At 44.2% G+C, this 21,903-nt stretch overlaps 1 protein-coding gene across 1 annotated transcript; it reads right to left on the reverse strand.

Annotated features, from left to right (window-relative positions):
* Positions 1-525: 525 nt before the first annotated feature.
* Positions 526-6,147, reverse strand: Amigo1 (adhesion molecule with Ig like domain 1). Its single transcript, XM_026402767.2, has 2 exons — positions 5,817-6,147; positions 526-5,393 (listed from the first exon to the last, which is right to left on the reverse strand). The coding sequence occupies exon 2, from the start codon at positions 5,292-5,294 to the stop codon at positions 3,813-3,815; it is 1,482 nt and encodes a 493-aa protein (XP_026258552.2). The 5' UTR covers positions 5,295-5,393; positions 5,817-6,147; the 3' UTR covers positions 526-3,812.
* Positions 6,148-21,903: the final 15,756 nt, after the last annotated feature.

The raw sequence follows: 21,903 nt of genomic DNA on the forward strand, positions 1-21,903 counted from the left end.
TGGGGGCACCATCCTCAGAAGAGACCCCAGTTAGGTCTCATGAAAGCATGTATAATAAAAAGAGCAATCTGGCCCCTGACTATCTCTGGCTTCCTACATCATGACATGATGTCTTCTACCCATACTTCACTATTGTGATGCTGTCTACCACGAGGCCCTCACCAGAGGCCAAGAAGATGGGAGTCAAGAGATCTTAGACGTTCATCCTCCAAAACTGTGAGCTAAATAAACCTCTTTTCTTTGTAAAATATTCAGCCTTGGGTATTTTGTCCTAGCTGCAGAAAATTGACTAATTCATTAGAACAGAATCACATCATTCATTATTGTCTGTGGACGTTTTCCCATTATAGGGGCATAACAGACTATGAGGTATAACAGTGCAAGGCCTACAAAGCCTAAAAGAAAGTTTGCTGACTCCTACTAGTCTTTATTTATTGGTACTGGGGATTGAATTCAGGGGTGCTTTACCTGAGCTACAGCCCCAGTTCCTTTTATGCATTTGTGGGTTTTTTTTGAGACAGGGTCTTCCTGAGTTGCTGAGGCTGGCCTCAAATTCGCAATCCTTCTTCTTCAGCCTCACAAGTCACTGGGATTACAGGCATGTGTGCCACCATGTTGTCTGGCTCCCCCTAGTCTTTCTTAATGCTTAGAAGGTTTTGCCTATGTCCTTATAACAGCATTTAAAGACTCTTTCCCCAGACAAGCCATATCCTCTGAGGTACAGTGAACCCCACCCACAGGCTGAAAAGATAAATAAACCAGCAATAGACTATTCCAGAACAGAGACTCAAGCCAGGTTTAATCGTCATTGTCTAGTTTTCAGAGTCCAGAGGCTCTGAGATTTGCCAGCCTGGGTGTACACAAGAGGGAGGAACAGTGTCCTGGACACAGGAGAAGGAAGTACAGAGGTCAGAACACACACAAAACTCGAATCAGTTGGCTTTGCTCTCCCCAGCTGGGATGTACCCTCCTGGCCCCTTTGGGGATGGGGGCCCACAAATACAGGCAAAGAAAAAAGATCACAAATGATTACACAGACAGATTGTTGAGCCCTATCATCTTCTGTCTCCAGGGACACCTGCTACCTGGGAGACTATCTGGTTTATGGGTGCAGGGGAGGAGGTAATCTCTCATCCACACCTGGCAGTTTTCTGCCTAGGGTTCTAGGAAACTTACCTATGCTGAGTATTCAATCCCCCAAGCAGAGAGTTACCTTTGGGTTCTATCAACCGAAACCACTGCAAGAAGATAACCAGTTGAACCTCTTGGTGGTGCAGACAGGTACATCTTCCAGGTGTCTCAAATTAGGAACCAAACTAGTGGGTATAGCCAGGTGACTCAGAGCTGCATGGTAGGGCTTAGAAAGAAAAGGGCTCTCCAGTCCTCAGAAGCTCATCTAGAATGTCCCAGAAGGCTTGCTTCATTTGGTATTCACCTTAAAGAGTTAGAGCCCTAGAATATAACCAGACAACTTTCCTCCCCTACCCTTATCTTATCAGGGCATTAACCGGAAGAGGGAGTCACAGCTGCTTGGCCTCCTGCCAGTTTTCTTCTGGGCCCTTCACTGTCTCGGTTCTAGCTTAATGCCTCATATACTGTCTCTATGGAAGCTTCTGAGGAGTTTGTAGAACCAGCTAGTGCCCTATCATCCTTCTCCCAAGGTCTTCAACCCATGCTCCCCCTAACTCTAGCCTTTACAAGGAAGTGATTCAGAGCCATGGAGATATGGGTGAAGATACAGGGATTCCAGAAATTAAAAAGTAAAAATTTGTGTATTTGAGGAGCCTGGCGTGCTCACCATCTCTCCTATAGCAAAAGAAAACTGTGTGCATGATGTTGTGCACAAAGGTGTAGACCATTACTGGGGACTATAGTTTCACTGTCCTGGTGGAGGTCAAGGTGCTGGTGTGCATGCATACCTATGAGCATGCATACCTATGAGCATGCAACTACTTAAGGGAAATTGCTGCACCTCTCTCTTGACAAAACTAGGATATTAATAAAGGATGGACAGCAGCCTTGAGATCCCAGGAACAGATAAGTTGTCAACTTCCAGTCCCCTTCCCCATCTTAATAGGCAGTGTATGAGTCAGGCCCTCCTAGCAAGCAGCCCTCACCCTCAGGTAAATAACACCTCTTGGAACCTAAAAAGCAGGTCAGAAAATTAGAAGACCTGGAGAACTTCCAATGGACAGGAAACACGAAAGAGAAGAGACACCGATAAAGACCAACATCAGAGAACATTTTCACCTTTGCCTTGCTCATCCCCCTGCCAAAGCTCAGAACCACCACCTCCCGGACCTGCAATGTGGTCAAAGGGAGAAGTTAAAGGAGCAGTCGTCTCCACAGCCAAAGTATTCTGTAACCCTGGATGGAACCTAATGGGTTTTTTATGTTCCTCTGGACTGACAACCATAACTGCACAAACCTCTGGCTGAAAGGACTGGGATGGCAGAACTTCCCTGTTGGAAGTTTATTACCACTGACTGCCTCTGCTGCAGGACTGCCTGCGGCTTTCTGGAGGGCAGACACCTAAGCTGTACTCCAAACTACATTCTAGGACAGAGACCACCCAATTCCAAACCCCTCAAATGACAAAACCTCATGCTTTGGTTTTGCAGCAGGAGATCTCTGAAAGGAGCGAGGTAGCCTTGTCAACATTTGAGGAGATACATATTGGGTCCCCTCTATCTCAAGCCCAGTCTCACCTGGCTGGGGCCGCACCTTCCTAGACTCCTCCCTTTGCAGAGCAGCATTATAGGGAAAACTCAGAATCCTGCCCAAGTTGGATAAGGAGACTGAATGAAGCGATGGCATACACAGAAAATCGGGTAGGTCCAGCTGGCTGCTACATTATAGAGGCTGGTTTACCCTCATCCTTCTAATAAGAGTGGGCCCACAGACCACATCTATGGCAGGCATCCATAAACGCTCTGCCTTCCGCAGCCCTCAACCTGTCTGACACACACATGCTGGAAATCAAATGTTAACCAAGGCTTTCCCCATCCAGGGAATTGGCCTATCTGAAGTTCACCCCATCTATAAATTTTGGGCTGGCACCTATTTCTGTGACAGGGATCCTTTAGTTCATGCTGTAAGGGTATCTGTGCCACTAGTCCCTGGACAAGGCATAGATACCATATCCCACATTGCTGCCATAACAAACAGGTGACAGGCCAGGCTCCTGCAAAGATCCATCCACCCGGGGCTCAGGGGGAAAGAAGACTTCAGTGGGAAGTCTCACAGCGCTTTGGGGAGTGCCACTGATCCAGGTCTCAGCCTTTTCCTGACTCATTTTCCAAAGGTTTCCAATTCCCCAGCTGTGAAGTGTGACTTCCTGGCCAAAGACGATACTGCAGCTTTCCCAGTGTGGCTCCTGTGGAGGCTCCCCCAACACACACAACTTCATAAGTGTGGGTGGGAAGAGACAGAAAAAAATATTGTTTTTCAAATGGTTTTCTCTTAAGGAGCTAGGGATGACCTCAAAAAAGTTTTGGGAATGTGCTTTTCCCCTTACCCCTTCCTCATTCCCATCCAGCTCTCACACCCTTCTCTTCCTCTGCCACACTGAGTACTTCCAGGGCTTTGGGTAGGGGTGTAGCATTTGCCTGAGGATTAATATATCCATATTTGAAACTCGTGGCAGCCACACCCACATTGGAATCTTGCCTGCTGTTGTACCCATGACCAATTCCCTGGAGGTCAGGATGAACCCACTCCCTTGGGCAGCCAGCCCTCTCTTCCATCCCCTCATATCCTTCAGGGGTGCATTACCTCTCCTGGGGCAGAATCTCCCCACCAACCTATCCTGCTCACACCACAATGGGCGTATCAGAGAAGACCGAGCTGACTGATTCTGGATCTGACATCCTTCGTTGGCCCTTGCCTGTTGCCTCGGGCACAGGCAGGGTGTTTCCTGGTTTGAGCTTGCCATTTTGACCCTGCCCAGGTCCAGCAGGTTCCAGAAAAGCCACCCGCCGGTCAAAACCATCATCTTTGTCCCCACCACCCATAGGATCATGATTGGGTGTGGTACTGAGCATGGAAGAGCTGAGGCTGTCTCCTTGATGGCTGGAAGGCTTCTCTACACCCCGGCACCAGCAGCGGCAGGGAGTGAGGTACAGGTATATGAGGACCAGGACCACACTGAGAATACAACCTACTAGGGTGGTGTAGGCTGTGTTGAGGGTGTCATGGTGTCCGTGCAAGGTAAAGTTGTACACTTTCAATTCCACAGACAGTGTCTCGTTGAAAGTCTCCCCCATGGCATAGCAGGTATATACACCCCCGTCCTCAACCTGCACTTGCTGGAAATGAAGATTGCCATCCTTGGACACTGTCACTGTGCCATTGGCCATCTCATCTAGCACCCGTTCATTGCTTGGTGTCATCCATACCTTGGTCATCCCCTGCTGCTTGGTGTCACACTTTATGGTCAAGGTGTCACCCAGATGAGCCTCCCAGGCACTCTCCTTGTACTCACTGCAGTTGAGGAAACTCAAGTTGAAGACATTGTGTAGCTTCTTGGACCTCATGCAGTACAGATCCTCCTGAAAGTCCATCACGGAACTCAGCTGCCGGTACTGCCAGTGCGAGAAGAGCTGGTAGAGCTCGCAGTTGCATTGTAGGGGGTTGTTATGCAGATACAGTCCATTCTTGATCCATGCTGGCAGCTTCTGCAGGTCAGTCAATGGCAAGTCCTTCAGCTTGTTGGAGGACAGATCCAGGAGTGTTAATTTGGGTAGTTTGGCTCCTTCTTTGACCAGTTCCAGAGGGAAACGGGAGATCTGGTTCTGGCTCAAGTAGAGTTTCTGTAGCTGGGCCATCTCATCGAAGGCATAGCGGTCCACTGCAACGATGTGGTTATTGTAGAGCAGCAGCACCTCCAGAGCTTGCAATTCGCTGAACAAGAATTCGTCCAGTGTTCGCAGCTGGTTGGAGGAGAGGTCCAGGTAGCGCAAGTTGGGTACCGGGGAGAAGGCCTCAGAGGAGATGAAGTTCAGGTGGTTGTGGCTCAATAGCAGGGAGTGCAGGTGGGTCAGGGGTGTGGGGGTCCACTCCGCACGCAGGCGGCTCAGGTTGTTGTGGCTGAGGTCTAGGTGTGCAGTGTAGCTGGGCAAGGAAAGGGGTATATTGGGGAGCTGCTGCTTGGAGCAGCTGAGGATGTTGCTGGCGCACAGGCAGGCAGCTGGACAGCTAACCACAGGTCGTCCAGCTCTGGCTACCTCAAAGAGGAGCAGGAACAAGGACAGCAGCAGGAGCCAGAGGCTTCTCAGGTCAAGCAGGGGTTGCATAGCGTCACTAGGGAGGGCCAGGAAGGCCACAAGGAAGATCTGGGAGGGAGTCACCTGGGCATGTTCTGATGGGGTGCAAAGGATCACTTTCACGACAGGCTTTAGAGAAAGAGAACAGGTTTGTGTTACCAAGGGCTCTGGAGCCAAGGACCACCACTCCCACTTTCCCCACCTACTCCTGCCCCCACCCGCATTGGGGAGAAGAGAAAGAGATACTGGGTTCCCAAACACTGTATACAGACAGGCAATGGGCTCAAAATACCAGAGTAAAAGAGAAGGTGGCACAGGGCCTGCTGGGCTAGGGTCAGGGGTATAGGACAGGGGTATGCACAGGATGCCCGGGGCTGTTAGGGGTCATTGATATTGCACGCGAGGGGTTCAGAGGTGGAGTCAGCAGGGCCTTTGGGAGGCGCTGAAGGAAGGTCAACAGGGCACCCGACTGAGTAGGGCGCGTCCTGATAGGGTTGAGGGTCCCCGGGACCTGCAAGGCGGGCTCCCCCCCGGGACCTCTGGTCACTGCACCTGCTCAGCGAGAATGCGTCTCAGCCCATGGTCAGTCCGGGAGCTCCGTCGCGGCCTCCCCCGGCGGCGCCTCACTGGCCTGCCTGTCACGGCACCCGCCTTACGCAGGGGCCCGCGCCCGGCAACATAGCCTCCAGGGGACTTCCTGGGCTCCGCTCTGCTCCCGTGCACTGCCGCCTCGACCGCTGAGCCCGCCGGAGCCCACCAAGCACGGCCGCTGCCTCCGGGTCTGCGGGCCTGGCGTGGAGCGGTGCGGGAAGCGGGAGACGCCGCGATCCTAGCCGAGGGAGCAGCGTGGGGGCAGCGAGCCCGCGCGCGCGCCCGTCACCGCCGCCGGAGCTTCGGGGCGCGTGCGCGCGGCGGGGGCGGGGCGCACGTGCGTGTGTTTGTGTCGGAGCCGGCCGGGCGGTCGCGCGCTGGGCCCTCGGCGGGTGTCAACCAGCTGGGTCGTTCTCTCTCGGTGACCCTGACCCGGCTGCTCAGCTGGTGCCACAATAGGCGGCATAGGCCCTTTCCCACTTCCTTCCCTCCACCTTCCTCCATCCCCCTCGTTCCCCTACTACTCTTCTCCCCGTCCAAACCCGAAAAGTAAGTCTAACTGGAGTGAATTCGCTGCAGCTGACTCCGGGGCAAGAAGCGTCGCGTGTCTTTTAATTTTCCAAATTAAAGAAATCTGGCTCAGCTCCCTCCTGTCAATGTTGGCAGGAAATTCGTTAGTCACGTTTAGAAATTCCTCCTCCCTTCTCTCCGGAGCTATGAAGTCCCAACAATTTGGGGAAAGGTTTTTGTTTGTTTGTTTGTTTTTGTTGTTGTTTGTTTTTTGCCTGTGCTAGTCTCAGTGCCACTAGTCCATAACCCTAGAAATATCCTGAAGGGCACAGCTCTGTAGCAGGCAAGCCAGCTGTGCAGGAGTAGGGGAAGGGAGGACTGTCCCTGGTGTCCCAGGGCCCAGGCCCTGGGATCCCCTGCCCCCGACACCCCATTCCCCGCTCCACCCGCTAAACACACAGCTTGGACTGCATGGGAGCCAGGGGCAGGGTTCCATTCCTGGAAACTCCCAAACTCTTCCCAGCCTGAAGAAAGTAATTCATCCCTTAGGTTTGGCCACTTGCCACCTTCCTGAACTAGTACCAGCTCTCTCCCCTCTGGATATAGAGCAGTTCCATCAGAATTTCTCTATTACCTAATCCTCAATACTAAGGCCAGGGGTGGAAGTGAGGGTGACTCCTCCAGGGTGGCCCCTAAAACAGGAAGAAGCAGTTAACCGTGTATGTTGTTGAGATGGGAGTGGGGCAATGAGATATAGGAAAAGCCAAGATCTTATAACTCAAGATTTTAGCTATTCTTCAGATGGTGGTCACTGAGAGAGAAATTACCATTTTATTCTTTCTAGTCTCTTACAACAGCAAGACTACGACTGAAATTAATGTCTCAATAGATTAGCCTGCTAAGAGTTTTACAAAGAAAGAATTTATATCTGTCACATATGTTTTACCATGAATTTAAGTAGATGTATTATCTCTTTAAGGAATACTAGCATGTTAACCTTATGCATAGTGTGAAAAATGTTTTCTATTCATTCCAGGTATCAGTGACAGGGGAGGGAAGAGTCTTAAAATCACATCACATCAGTTATCTATTGCTGCATTCTGCATAACCAATTACCCCAAAACTTGGTGGCTTACTATAATATAACTAATTGTTTTTCATAGATTTTTTTTTTTGTCAGAGATTAGGGAGCAATGTTGAGGTAGTTGAGGTTTCTCATGCAGTTGAATACAGGTGTATGTCATTGGAAGACTTTACTGGAGCCAGAGGTTCAACTTTAGCAAAGTGTGCCTTACATGGATCTCTCACTTGGCTGGCTGTGAAGAGGAAACCTTGGCATTTCTCCATGAAGGCCTTTCCACAAGACTACTTGAGTGCCCTCACAGCATGGTAGCCAAATTCCCTCAGAGCAACAGATCCAAGAGAGAACCAGACAGAAGTCACATGACTTAACTCTTTGAAGTTACAACTGTCACTTCCACTTTGGTCACAGACAAGCCCTGATTTCACATGGAAGAAGACTATACAAGGGTATGAATTTCAGGAGGAGAGGCTCATTTGAGGGCCATTTTGGAACTGGCTATCAAGCACATCATCTCTCAAGTTACATCTATTTTTTTAATTTTGAAAAATTTCAAAAATACACAAAAGTAGAGGAAAATAATACGATGAATCCTCAAATACTCATCATCCATATTCAGTAATTTTTTTTAAATTTTTTAAGAGAGAGAGAGAATTTTTTAATATTTATTTTTTAGTTTTCAGCAGACACAGCATCTTTGTTTGTATGTGGTGCTGAGGATCGAACCCGGGCCACACGCATGCCAGGCGAGTGCACCACCGCCCGAGCCACATCCCCAGCCCATATTCAGTAATTATTGAGGAAATACTTTCATTTTATTTTGAACAAATATCTTTGAAAAATAGATGCTTTTTCCACCCTACCCCTCATCCCTACATCTCTAGAAGTTTCTTCTCCTTTCCCTTTCTGTTTTCTACTAAGTCTAAAAGGTAGGGGAGAGACAGATACAAAGAAAGCAAAATGCCCTTTATGCTGGATGCCAGTTTCAGAGTATCCACTATAACATGTCTATAACATGAAGGCGGGTCACAAAAATATGGTCCCTAGTCTCTTATTCAGCTCATCTGGAAGTAACCAAGCCCTTTAAAAAATTAATATGCAGGGCTGGGGTTATAGCTCAGTGGTAGAGCGCTTGCCTAGCATGTGTGAGGCATTGGGTTCGATTCTCAACACCACATATAAATAAATAAAAAATAAAGGTCCATTGACAACTAAAAAAATATGTAAAGACAGTTTTAAAAAAATTAATATGCAGGGCTGTGGTTGTAGCTCAGTGGTTGAGCGCTTGCCTCGAATGTGTAAGGTTCATCCTTAGCACCACATAAAAAAATAAATAAAACAAGATATTGTATCCATCTAAAACTAAAAAAAAAAATTAATATGCATACAAATACAATCTTGTTAACAGATTGTTGTCAATAGATTTAGGGTGGGGCCTGAGATTCTGCATTTCTAGCAAGCTAGCAAAGTGATGTGATGCTGATAGTCTACAGACTTCACAGTAGCAAGTGTCTAGAGCTGTGCTATGCAAATAGGTTACCATTAGCCACATGTGGCTATTTAAATTAATTAAAATTAAATAACATTATGAATCACTTCTTTGGTTTCCCTCGATACATTGCAAATGCTCAATAACCACATGTGGCTAGCTACCCAACTGAACGACACATCATCACAGACAATTCCATTGGATAGCTCTTGTATAGACAACAAACTTGTAATAATTATCCCACAGCAGCTTTTTAGACCAGATCAACTATTAATTCTCAACAAAAGAAGACCTGCAAGGATAAATAGCAACAGGTTATTTATAGTGAGTATTTATATTCTCTTGTTGGAATAGATCAAATCAATGTTCTTAAATACAGAGTTGTTTGATTAGCTCAGCGCTTAAGCAAAGGAGGTTGGATATATCTACCAGGTTAGGAGACTGGATAAATTTCTTTTTTTCCACACTAGAAGTATTTTTTCTTTCTTATTAGCTAGTAACAGCTATTAGATTCAGAGAGGAGAAAGCTGGGAAAAGAGTCCCCATTAAGAAGTTAACATTTGGCTCCTTTTAAAAGGCTCCTTAAGGTTAAGTACCCTTCTATTAGGACAATGTAGTCTAATATGATGGACACATTTAGGTCTTGTCTGTCTGTCTTTTTTTCTTCTTTCTACTACTCAGGCTCAAACTCAGGGACTCATGGATGCTAGGAAAGTACTTTACTACTGACCTACACTTCCCAGCCCTTTATTTAGATTTTACTTTGATACAAGGTCTAGATAAAGTGTTGAGACTGGCCTCAAACTTGTGATCCTCCTGCCTTAGCCTCCCAAATCACTAGGATTACAGGTCTGCATCACAGTGCCCAGCCACACTTACGTTTTTTCTTCTGTGATTCCACTTCACATTGTAAATACGTCCTTATAGACCTTTCATGTGCTATTTCTTTCTTTTTTATTAGTTGTTCAAAACATTACATAGCTCTTGACATATCATATGCTATTTCAATTGTCTGTTTACTTATCTGCTTCCCTACTAGACTGTAAGCTCCACAAAAGCAGGGATTTGCCATGGATCTGGATCTTATTAGGCATTCAAAATGTTTGTTGAATTAACTAATTAATAATGGCACTAAATTAGCATATTCATTATACATTAGTCCCCTCAATGCCTGGCATAAGGGTAAGGATGAAGCATAGAACTTGGACTGGTTAAGTCACAGCTATGCAGTGGATGTGAGTTTGGATACTTCTTTCTACTAAATCTTATTCTAGTACCTGGAAAATGGGAACAGTACATTTTACCTGAGCTTACATCATGAGACTATTCTGAGGATCAAGTGAGCTAATAGTTGTGAAATGTTTTATCATTTATAATTTTTAAACTCCTAGTTTTCTCAGTGGAGGTACTGTGGTCTCAATGACTGTGTCTGCACAATTACCTTGCACAATTAACAATACTTAAGGTATTTCCTGTTTGGCTCATTCACTCATATTTTCAAGCTCTCCTTTTCTAGCTTAGCCATATTTTACAATTTAAAAATATTTACAGGGCTGAGATCATAGCTCAGTGGTAGAGTGCTTGCCTAGCACTTGTGAGGCACTGGGTTCAATCCTCAGCACCACATACAAAAATAAATAAAGTTATTATGTCTATCTACAATTTTAAAAAGTGTTTTTAAAAATTTACAAATTTTAAATAGAAATTTAAATATAACAATTTTTAAACATTTTAAGTGTTCTTGTTTTTTGTGGAGAACCTCAGGAGTGTTGCTAATATCAGTAATTTTTGCAGTTTTTAGGGGCTCCAAAATTAGGCCATTTGGAGTGGGTAGCAAAAAAGATGAATGTTGTTAATAATTGCTTAAAGTGTGAAAGCTTTAGCCCTCGCCCTTGGGTTGAACTCTTTCTATATCTAACAGTTCACTTGTTCCCATTTTTGTTTGGTCCCTTTTGCCATTTTCACCCCACCTCCATAAGCCATCACTCATTCCACTGGCCCTTTTGACTTTTAACCTGTTCCTTAGCATGTGCATGCATTGAATTATTCCTTCTCTACAAATTTTATATTCCTTCTTTTTAGACGTTGACATCAGACTCCTTTTTTGCCACTCCTCTTTTCTACCTCAACTCTATACACTTCCTGGAAGCTCCAGTTGATCCGCAGAAACCACAGGAACATATGTATTAACTAGGTACAGAAGAGGAATTGCTGGTGTAGTTTAGGGGTGCCATAGATATCTTTCAGTGTCCAGGCTTTTCAAGTTTGTCAAACAAATCTGACATTACCATTTTAAATCTCTAACTCTCAGAGTCAGGGCTCTCCTGCCTTCACAAAGGTAATGATTCCAGATGGCTACATCATGAACCTTTTTTTGACTTTTGACACCCACATATGGACATCTCAAAATAGTCCTGGAATGAGTCATCAGATGGATGTTTCTTTGAAATACGGCTGACAAATTCATGGTTCAATATGTTATTTCAGCCCTTGGAGTCAGGGGCCGGGTTCCACTACCATAGCCTACCTGCTCCTGACCAGACATCCTGGAGATGGATCACTTTGGTTCTAAGACATCATTAGAGTCAAGATTCTCTGGGGGCTCCTGCCATGCACTCCTTTAAAAGGAACTTAGTGGTGGTGTTTTTTTAAGGCACCTTGTTATAGATCTGAAAATATTTTCCTTTCCTATACATGCAACCCTTTCTTTTGATTTCTAAAGGCTTTTTTTTTTTAAATCAAAGTTAAATCCTAACTAATGCTGATTCTCAGTTAATTTTCACATCAAATGAATCCTTGACAAGTTTGTGTTGTATTTGAAAAGTTAATACTCAAGATTCAAGTTTAGGAAGTCAGTCCTTTTCTGACTTGGGGAAAAATTATTATTAAACTGTTAAGCTTATAGTCAAGAAGTTTCTTCCTCCCTCATCTGTGGAGATTTGGTGGATCCTTTGAGTTAATAGAACTTTCTCATCTAGTAACTCTGAGGCCTACTCATTTGTAGTTGAAGTACTTCAGCCACATATATTGTTCTTAACTGCTTCTCAGACTAGTTATAATATTGGCTGGTCTAGTCCTGAACTATGACAAGAGAACTTTACCCATGCTGGAAGAGACCTAAGCAGTCAAGTTCAAAGCTGGCTTGCTGCAGAGCTAAGAGTCTAGAGAGGAAGTGTAGCTTTGTGGTTAGGAGCACAGACTCTGGAACCAGGCTTCTTAGGATTGGATCCTGGCTTTGCCACTTATATGTGACTTGAGCTAGTTACTTAACCTATCATACGGGGATAATAAGAATACCTGCCTAATGGGATTGTTGTGAGGATTTAACAGGTCATACATCCTCATGGAGTCTCTGTACTTACTGCATACGTGTGGGGAAATAGAAGAGGCCTTTCTCAAGCATCTTTGGTCAGGGGTCTTTTCAGTTCACTGTAACATTGTCAAGGACATTGCCAAGTAGATAGAACTGGGAAAAAAAAAGATGTGGCCTAAAATCTGCATTCTAGGAAACTAGGTCCAGATTATGGGCAAAGCAGAGTTCTAGGTGTTGATGAGTGGGAAGCTAGAATTAAGAAGATGTGAGAAAGTCACAGTAAGGGCTGAGTGAGTGAGGGGGCCCAGGGTCAACAATAGAGCAGTCAATTCTTCTGAGGGTACATTCCAGAACTGCAGGAAGAGCAAGGTCTGGCTCTCCATCGAGCAGATCCATTAACACACAGGCAAAGGAACTTCTGCTGTACTCAATTTGGGTCAGACCATAGCTGGAATATCAGGTTCAGTTCTGGACAGCTCATTTACAGTCTGGAACATAGCCAGAGGTAGTCAATTGAGTGATGTACAGACCAGTAAATATATGCACCTGCTCACTAACATCTGTTGAACCCCCATGGAAGAACATTGTGTTATATACCTCCGGGTGAGGCTGGGTGGAGTGGGATGCAAATTTGCTTAGGAAATAGTTTATTGTCTCTGGAACCTAAAAAGTAAGATATAAGGATTCTATTCTATGTAGTAAACATCTATCAACTGGATTCTAGTCACATCCATCATGAGATATCTGTGTGACTATAGATAAGTTACATAATGCAAGTTATAATACCTACCCTACTAAATTCCAGAGCCCCTGAGCCACTGACTTAGAATCTTTGTAAATGAAGCCTGGGAAGTATATTGATCATCAGGAAAGTTGGGAAACATTACCGTTTAGGGCAGTGTTCACCATGTGTGGGCTTAAAATTGCCTCCATCAGAATCCAACTTGGAAAGAGGATTCCAAAGCCCACCACATGCTTGCTTAGAATGCTGAAGATGGGGCCCTGGGGATCTGTTTTTAAGTGAGGCCAGGGGATTCTTTGTGACTTAAACTAACAGAACCACTGTTATAGGATTTTGTGAGGATTAAATGAGAATGTATGGGGACACATCGATAATTCATCTGTGATGAATGACTGAGCAATGTAAGCCTTTAACTTTGGGAGAAAGTCATTTTAAGTATTTCTGAAAGTTGAAGTGCTATATATTAGAATCTTTGAAGCTCAAAAGAAGAGTCATACCTAACAGGCTTCACCATGGCTGGGGTATTGCCTCAATAGCTGTATTCACTGTGGCGCTCAGGGTTCTTGAGGAACTGAAATAGTGTTTTGAACGGCAGAAGAAGCTTGCAACCCAAAAGTCACCTACTTTAAAAAAATTTTTTTAAATTGTTGATAGACCTTTATTTATTTATATGTAGTGCTGAGAATCAAACTCAGTACCTCACACGAGCCAGGTAAGTGCGCTACCACTGAGCCCCAGCCCCAGCTCCCATGCCTGCTTTTTTTGTGGTTTGTTTGTTTCTAACAGGATATTTACTTTCCTCAAAAGTGGTTTTGAATGAGTCAAATTGCATTTTCCATTCAGTATGAAGCATTCTTTTGAAAATAATTCTTTTTTTAAATATTTATTTTATTTTTTAGTTGTAGACAATACCCTTATTTATTTATTTTTATGTGGTGCTGGGGATCGGACCTTGCATGTGCTAGGTGAGCACTCTACTGCTGAGCCACAACCCCAGCCTTTAAATAGAATTCTTAGTAGGTGATTTCCTTTGGCTTCTGAGTGCCCTACCGGTATGTAGTTAATTTTATTATGTGGACTAATCCCATCCAATCACCTGTGGCTATGATAGCAGAGCTGGTTTTGCCCAGGGTACATAATGCCTTGGGGGTCTGCTTTCTTGAGAAAAGTAAAGAAGGAAAATCTTTTAAAAAGTAAGCATTTTGAAAAAAAAATAAATAAAAAAATTAAAAAAAATAAAAAAAAATAATAAAAAGTAAGCATTTTGAGGCCTCTTGGTTTGTCTAGTATTGATTTTCATGAGAAAGAGGGAGTAAAGACATGAAGTATGGCTTTGAAATTTGTTAATACACACCCATTTGTGAAACCAACAGATTCCCTGCCCCTAAGCACATGGACAGAGATACATATGATTTTATAAAAACATCTCTTGGGAGACATGGACCTCTTAAGGCCCATCCATGGATGTCTAGATGGAGAACTTCTGTTGTTCTGGGCTTCTAAAGGGCAGAACTGTACTATTAAATGGAAGTGCCAGAGAAACAAATTTCCATTCCATGCTCAGAAATGTCTCCTGACATTTCATTTGTACAATAATGAATTGCTTCCATTTTGAGGTAGTGAACTTCCCATCACAGGAAGCATTCATGTGCCTGACCAGTGTGCACAGATGTCCATTCATTTATTTCTTTCATTCACTCTACCCTACACACCCCCATTCCCACATGGCAAGAAGTCTAGTGAGTGTATAGGAGTAGAAAAGTAGAATACAAAGACAGACACATAAGAAACTCTCTGTTTGCAAGTGTCATGGTTTAGTAAAGGAAACAGAGACACAGATGGTCACAAAGCATGGTGACAGTGAGAGCCTGTGTGTAAAAGGCCTAGGAGGCCAGAGAAGGAAAGGGAGCCAACTTGTGGAGGAGTCCCACAGGGGATCACAGGTTGAGCAGATGACCCCAAGTCTTTTTCCAAGTCTGGTATCCTGCGTAGCAGTGGGGCAAAGGATCTTTAGCCATGCTACTCCAAACAGATGTTCAATATCTATTAAGACAACAACAATATACTTGCTATACAAACACAGCTCTAGGACAGTCTTCCAGCCATTCCCTCCAAGCTTATGTCTTTCAACCAAATGGCATCCCCTTAGCCTGTGCTATATGGAAATTCCGAAACCACTGCTGATCATAAGGTTCTATATTTTACAAAGTTATAAAATCCCAGCCTGAGCCCTTCCTAGAGATTGGCCTTTGAACAGAGTATCTTCAGTCGTTGAGGCTGGAAAGTCAGGACTGCCGGTGAAAATGTGCTGGTGAGGAAGAGGAAGGGCACAGGAGGGAGTGCAGTGGAGCATGGAGTGGCTGTCCCCAAAACACAATCATGTCCCCATGATTGTTCCAACAACTTTGAGATTTTAAAGCATTTCCTTCCCTGCAGGTTTTCCCCATTTTCTGTGCCTGCTTTCACAGACAGTACCCGTCCTTCCTCACTCCCACCAAGGTCACCACTCAGCAGGCTTTGATAAATGTCATCTTTTTTTGAAAGTCGCCTTGGAAAAAGGCAATTTGACTGCAGTGAGGCAGAACAGGGAGCTGAGCACGAGCCGCCCTTTATCGACCAGAGGCCAGCCCCCAAAACAAAAACAAGAGGAGGGTAGCGCAGCCCTGCGCTCCCGGTGATCCCAGGGCTGCCTCTCCCCTGGGATCTGTGTGCTGTACAGAAGCCTCACAGAGCCTGGGTCCTGAGGTCCTGGTCTCCTCAGTCTGGCCCTCTCCCCAGCCCTTTGTCTTCTGCTACTTGTTTCCTGGCTGATAACTAAAGGTCCCTGAGAACCCCCACAGCTCTGGGGGCGGGAGCCCTCTCCACTGTGCAAGCAGTGGGCTGCTGATTAGCGCGGGGAATAAATAACAGCAAGCTAATTATCTCCCTGATTGCGGCTTGCCTCACTAACAAGGCTGGGCTGGAGCGGTGATGCGGCAGTTGATACTATTCCAAGCATGTTTCTGGGTTCAGGGAAATTTCCATGCCTTCCCAGTCTGGAGACACTTTCCCTTCCCAGATGCTACGGAGTTCTGAGTGGCAACATTCCCTCTCCTGCTTCACCTTGGAATTGAGAGACTCACCCCGACAGACTGTTTATGCCAGTCCCTGGTGGATGAGCAGAGCTGGCTTCTCACAGAAACAGGCAAAGGCTTTCAGGGAGGCTAGATTGGCCAAGGGCATGGTGTGATGGGTCCTTAGGGACCACATACTCCAGCACTTAGTATCCTAATTACATCTTGAACTGAGTGGTTTCCCTCAGACTAGCAAGCAAAGTAGGAAAGTGCAAAGAGCATTGGTCCAGACTCTAGTCCTGCCACAACTACCTCTGTGACCTTGGATGTCCCCCATTCCCTCTTTATGAAATGAGGCGTGATGACCTTGGCACTTTTCTCAGTCCTATAAACATAATTTTGTGATTCTAACTCTGAAATTTGACTGTGGTGTCCCCGGCTAGGAAAGCTGCCAGGCTAGGAGGCTGCATCTCCAGAATGGATTTTCCTTTTTCCTTATTATTGCATTGTTCTCTACCTTCCTCCTGGTCTTGCCAGAAGGGAGAAGGGCAAGGAATACCCTCTTTAGGAAGATTTCTGTTTCTAGCAGTCCAGACTGTGCTAACTTGCTGAACCAGTATTTTCCAGCCTGCAAAGAGACAGGATATGGAACAGTAACTTCCATGGCCTACTGAGTACAAAGGAAGAAATCAACTTGATTTCTAGGCATTGGCCCATCTCTGCATGTGGGCCCTGCCACCAACTTCACACCAATTGCAGAGTCCTCTTGTAGGAAATCAAAGGGCTGTCCCCTTTCTCTGGGGAAACTCTTTGCTACAGATGGGTAAGTAAGATGGGTAAAATGGGGGGTAAGCCTCCCTCTGCCAGGGGGTCAGTTGTTAGATAAACCAGATATTTTCATCTGATGAAACAAATCTGTGAAAAAGTAAACCTGGGTCATAGACCCCTTTTGAAAGGGAAAGGAGAAAAGGTAGGGTTAAAGTTATACTTGTGCAAAGGAGGAAACAGCTACTTTTGGAATAATGAAAGATTCTGAAAGAGGATTAAGCCTCCCAAGATACCAAGTCCATGCTACCCGACCTGGTCTGATGGAACAAACCCTCATGTGGGAATCAAAAGGCCACCTTTGACATTATGTTTTGTCACTTCTAAAGGGTAAACTTGGGCAATTATTATTATTTTTTTTGCACAATACTTTTATTTCTTTGTTTTTATGTGGTGCTGAGGATGGAACTCAGTGCCTTTCCCGTGCTAGGCAAGTGTTCTACCCCAGCCCTTGGGCAATTCATTTGCTTTTTGCAATGGTTAAGGTAGTTAACTTATGTGACCAATAACCCCCAAATCTTAGTGGCTTAATTTCAGTAGATGTCAATATTTCACTCACAGAACAGTTTAATGCAGGTATTTAGTTGAGGGCTTTCCACAGGGTGATTTAGACACCCAGTAACTATCTGTCCTGTGGCTCTGCTCACTACTGCAGGCTTTGGAATTTTCTACCAAATCCTCTGTATTTTAATCAGCAGATGGGAGAAGAGGCAGGGAGCATGCAGGATTATGTGGAAGCTTTTATGGGCCAGATCTGGAAGTGGCATTTATCATTTCTACCACATACTGCTGGACAAAACATCATATGCCCACATCTAACTGCCGGGGAGGCTGGGGAGTGTCAAGCTATGCACACAGGAGGTGAGAGGAAATGGTTTGGTAAACAACCAATCAATCTTTGCCATGCAATGTTTGAAATTTTGTTGCCCAATTTATAAGTAGGGCAAAGGGCCTCTACTTTGTCATATAAATTGGCATGATAAAAAATAAGAAAATAGATTATAAGAAAGCTTTAAAAATGTAGTGAATATGCACTTATTATAGTGTGTTTCTCAGCTTAATCTAGAATTAACTTCATGAATACTGGCTCTATTACTCTTAAACAATAAAGTTCTCTATTGTGGAACAAACCTATTTGAGTTATATGACAATTGTCTGAATGATGGTGGAATTGATTTCAATATGTGATGAAGACGAATTTGTCAATAAAGCCAATCCTTTAAGAACTTATAGAATGTGCACTTAGTCTCCTCCTTACCTTTGATTGGATGGAGGGTTCAGCCAGCATAGCTGGAATGGTCAGTGCAGCCAGGACCAAGATTTGGCCTCCATGAACAGCATGTTCGGCGAGCCTGGGGCAGTGAAGGTGGCCTGTGTGGTTAGAAGTTTGATTATAAACAGGAAGACTGAACTAACAGGTAAAAGATTGGGATAATGGAAACTGTATGTCTCCTGGTTCTAGGAGTTATATATGTGAAAAGGGAATAAATACTGTAGTACAAGATGCAAATTGGGGAATTAGTTTGAGCTCATGTTTTTAATATAGAAACAGATGTAGAAATGTGTATGTTTATGTATATGTGTATGTGTGTGTGTGTGTGTGTGTGTATATATATATACACACACATACATACAGTGCATAAATGAGGAAACTCACGTGTTCTCTCTGAAAGACATGAGAAGCAGTAGCAGCAGACACACCAAGCACCAGATATTGGTTTCTAAATATCATTTTATACATACACACAAGAAAAGAAATCAGGACTGATCAGCCTAGAAATTATGAAGTGAATCTGGAACATCTTGTTGTGCTAGAAAGTAAAGGAGTGCTCAGAGAATAATGGAAACATGAAAAAGGACTGAGAACCTAGCTTGAAGTTTACAGCCCATATCTGGACAACTTAAGCATCAAAGTAATTTTAGTATTAGGTTGCAACCCATTGAATAAAATAGGAATAGATTAATTTATGCTTATGTATGCATATAATATGTGTATATACCTACTGTATCTATCTATCTATATGTGGAGAGAAGGAAGCCTTTATCTTATATTAGAATGTCAATTGATAGGGGCTGGGGTTGTGACTCAATGGTAGAGTGCTTGCCTAGCATGTGTGAGGCCCTGGGTTCAATTCTCAGCACCACATATAAATAAATTAAATAAGGTCCATCGAAATATATATATATATATATATATATATATATATATATATATATATATATATAATGTCAATTGATAAATATATTACAAAGGATAAAATTAGAAAATTTGCCATTTGATAACCATCATAGTAATAAATGATTTAGGCAAGAACCATCAAGGTATTTTAAAACTAGCAGCAAAGGTTTGATGAGGAATATGATATTTACACAATCTCAAATATCTCCCCACAAATACTCATTAATTGATGAGCACATAATACTTCTTAATTGACTTTACAATGGAAAAACTTGGCTGACATCATCTTAACCGAGTGATAAAAGTTAACATCCTAGGTAACAGGACAAACCAACATTGTGTACCCCATGTTGAGATGAAATGAGAACACAGCACACTTCTGTAGTATTCACAACAAGATGCACACCCGAATTCAGGTAACTGCCAAACTGAAATTGAGGGACATTCTACCAAGTAACAAAGTGAAGTGTTCTTCAAAAATATTAAGAACAAGAAAGACAAGGAAAGACTGAGGAAGTGTTCCAGATTGAGACTAAAAAGACAAAACAACACATGATCCTGGATTGAATCTTGAACTTACACACAATATTATTAGATTAAGCAGTGAAATTCAAATGGGGTCTCCAGATTTGATGGTGGTTCTGTGTTAAGGTTAGTTTCTGATTATGATGTCCTGCTGGGGTTCTGTAGGAGAATTGTCTTTGTTTTTAGTAAACACACACTGAAGTACAAAGGGGTAATAGGGCATTATGTCTACACTTTACTCTCCAGTGGATAAGAAATTACATAAATATTTATAAACAAGAGGGAGGGAGGGAGGGAAGTAGAGAGAGAGAGAGAGAAGGAGAGAGAGAAGACATAACTGGGCAAGTTATGTTGCCAAATTTTAACATAAAACAAATTGAGAAACTGGATGAAAGGTATTCAGGAGTTCTTTGCAACTTTTCTATAAATGTGAAATTATTTTTTAAAAGTTACAAACAAGTTGGTGGAACAGAATGCTTGCACCTTCCAACTCTGGCAGGAGAGATGCTTGGTAAGAACTAGGAGTTACCAAGTGGTGAGAAGGAGCAAAATGTCAGAGAGTGATCAGGGTTCAGAATAAGTGACTTAGTTTGGCTTCTGATTTTGTCACCTACCAGTTGGATGATCTGGAAGAAGTCACTTTGACTCTCTGGGCCTCAGGTAATAGTACTGATCTCACAAAAGTGCCATGTGGTTTAAATAATGATAATAATATTAGTGATAATAAAAATAATATATGTGACAGAGCTTTGTAAGTCATAAAGCATAGCAGCAAATATAAATCATAGTACTACCTTCTTTCTCCCAGAAAACCACAACTAATGATATAAAACTGTCCCTTAGTCCCCGTATCTCTTTCAGTTCTTTGTCTGGTTACCACCTTAATGTTGTTATTTTCAGAGAAACAAACTGTATCATGGACTGAGAAATGAGAAAGCCCAGCACCTAGAAAGGCTTGCCATGGTGCATGTGTCTATGTCTGTGTGTGCATATGTGTGTGCACATGTCTTAGAAGCATAGGTTTCCAGCGCCTCCTCTGTGAGCAGAGATCCTGTGGGGACTGACGCATGCTGTTATAGATTCATAAACATCTGCTCATATGGCCTGGGTAGTCCCTTCTAGAAGGAAAGCCCCTTGCTTCTGTCACTCTGACAAAAATACTTGTGTACACAATGTTATGATGCAAACCATTCTCTAGCAACTTGGAAATCAGGGTCCTAACACCACACGCTGCAGATGAGCTGACAGACAACAGTGTGGGGTAATGAAAACCGTCATTATGGTTTGAACACTTTCCAGAGCCTTTCACGCGCATTCCCTCCTGTGAGCTTTAGAGCCACAGCAACCTGGGAGGCAAATATCGCCCTTAGCATTCTTCACAGATCAAGACTTGTCCTGATCAGATCTGGAACTTGCCACAGTCTACAGGGATAATAAATGGCACCCAAGGGACATACCCTCAAGACTTTAACAATGCCCCTCTGCACCACAGACATTTTGGTATCTTTTTCTCTCCTTTTCCAGGGCTCCTTTCCTGCCATGCTGGTTCTGTTTCTTATGTTCTTGGCTTCTCAGGGCTCCCCCTTCTTGCCACAATGACCCCACCCCCCAGATATCTGGTCCCAAAGCATCCTATGCTAGGCTTTCTAATCTAGATTGTCTGGCAACCCCCTCCCCACATTCCAGCTAGAAACAGGGGGTTTGCTTCTTAGTCCCTGCTGCTTAAGGCTGTCACTCCCTGTTCTGGAGCCAAGAGAAGAAAATGAGGATGAGGCTGCCCTGCCAATGGCCTCAGGAAGCAGGCCCCAGGGACTCACTTATGTGCCCTCCCTGATTCCCAGTCCAGCTGCCATGTTATCTTCTATCCCATGGAGAGCCTCCCTTTCCTCCCAATGCCAGCAGAAGGAACAATACTGCATTTCTATTTCATTCCATCCCTGTGCATCAGGCTAGATGAAGTTCCAGAAATACCAGGTACCCATTAAGCTCCTTCTGTCCTGAGCACCACTTGGACCTAGACAGAGAGATGGCTCCACGTCAGACACAGCAGAGCCCAGTGGTCTCTGCTCCATTCGTGGGTAGCAGCTGCTCAGGGGTCTAATCTAACAGAGTCTCACCTGAGAAGGGGCAACTCAGGAGGCAATGGTGTGTCCAATGTGCTTATGACTCATCCCAGGTCCCTTCTCTGTTCTGAGAGCCCTGAGAAAGGGGTTGGCTCATTGTGGCAGATCTTAGACACAGAACCTGTGGTGAATGGACCAACACTGACCACCTGGGAACTGGGAACCCTGATCTCCAGTCTGCCTCTGCGGATCCTTGAGCAAAAAACCA

The sequence above is a fragment of the Urocitellus parryii genome, chromosome 11 (assembly GCF_045843805.1).
Source record: "Urocitellus parryii isolate mUroPar1 chromosome 11, mUroPar1.hap1, whole genome shotgun sequence".
Classification (NCBI taxonomy): domain Eukaryota; kingdom Metazoa; phylum Chordata; class Mammalia; order Rodentia; family Sciuridae; genus Urocitellus; species Urocitellus parryii.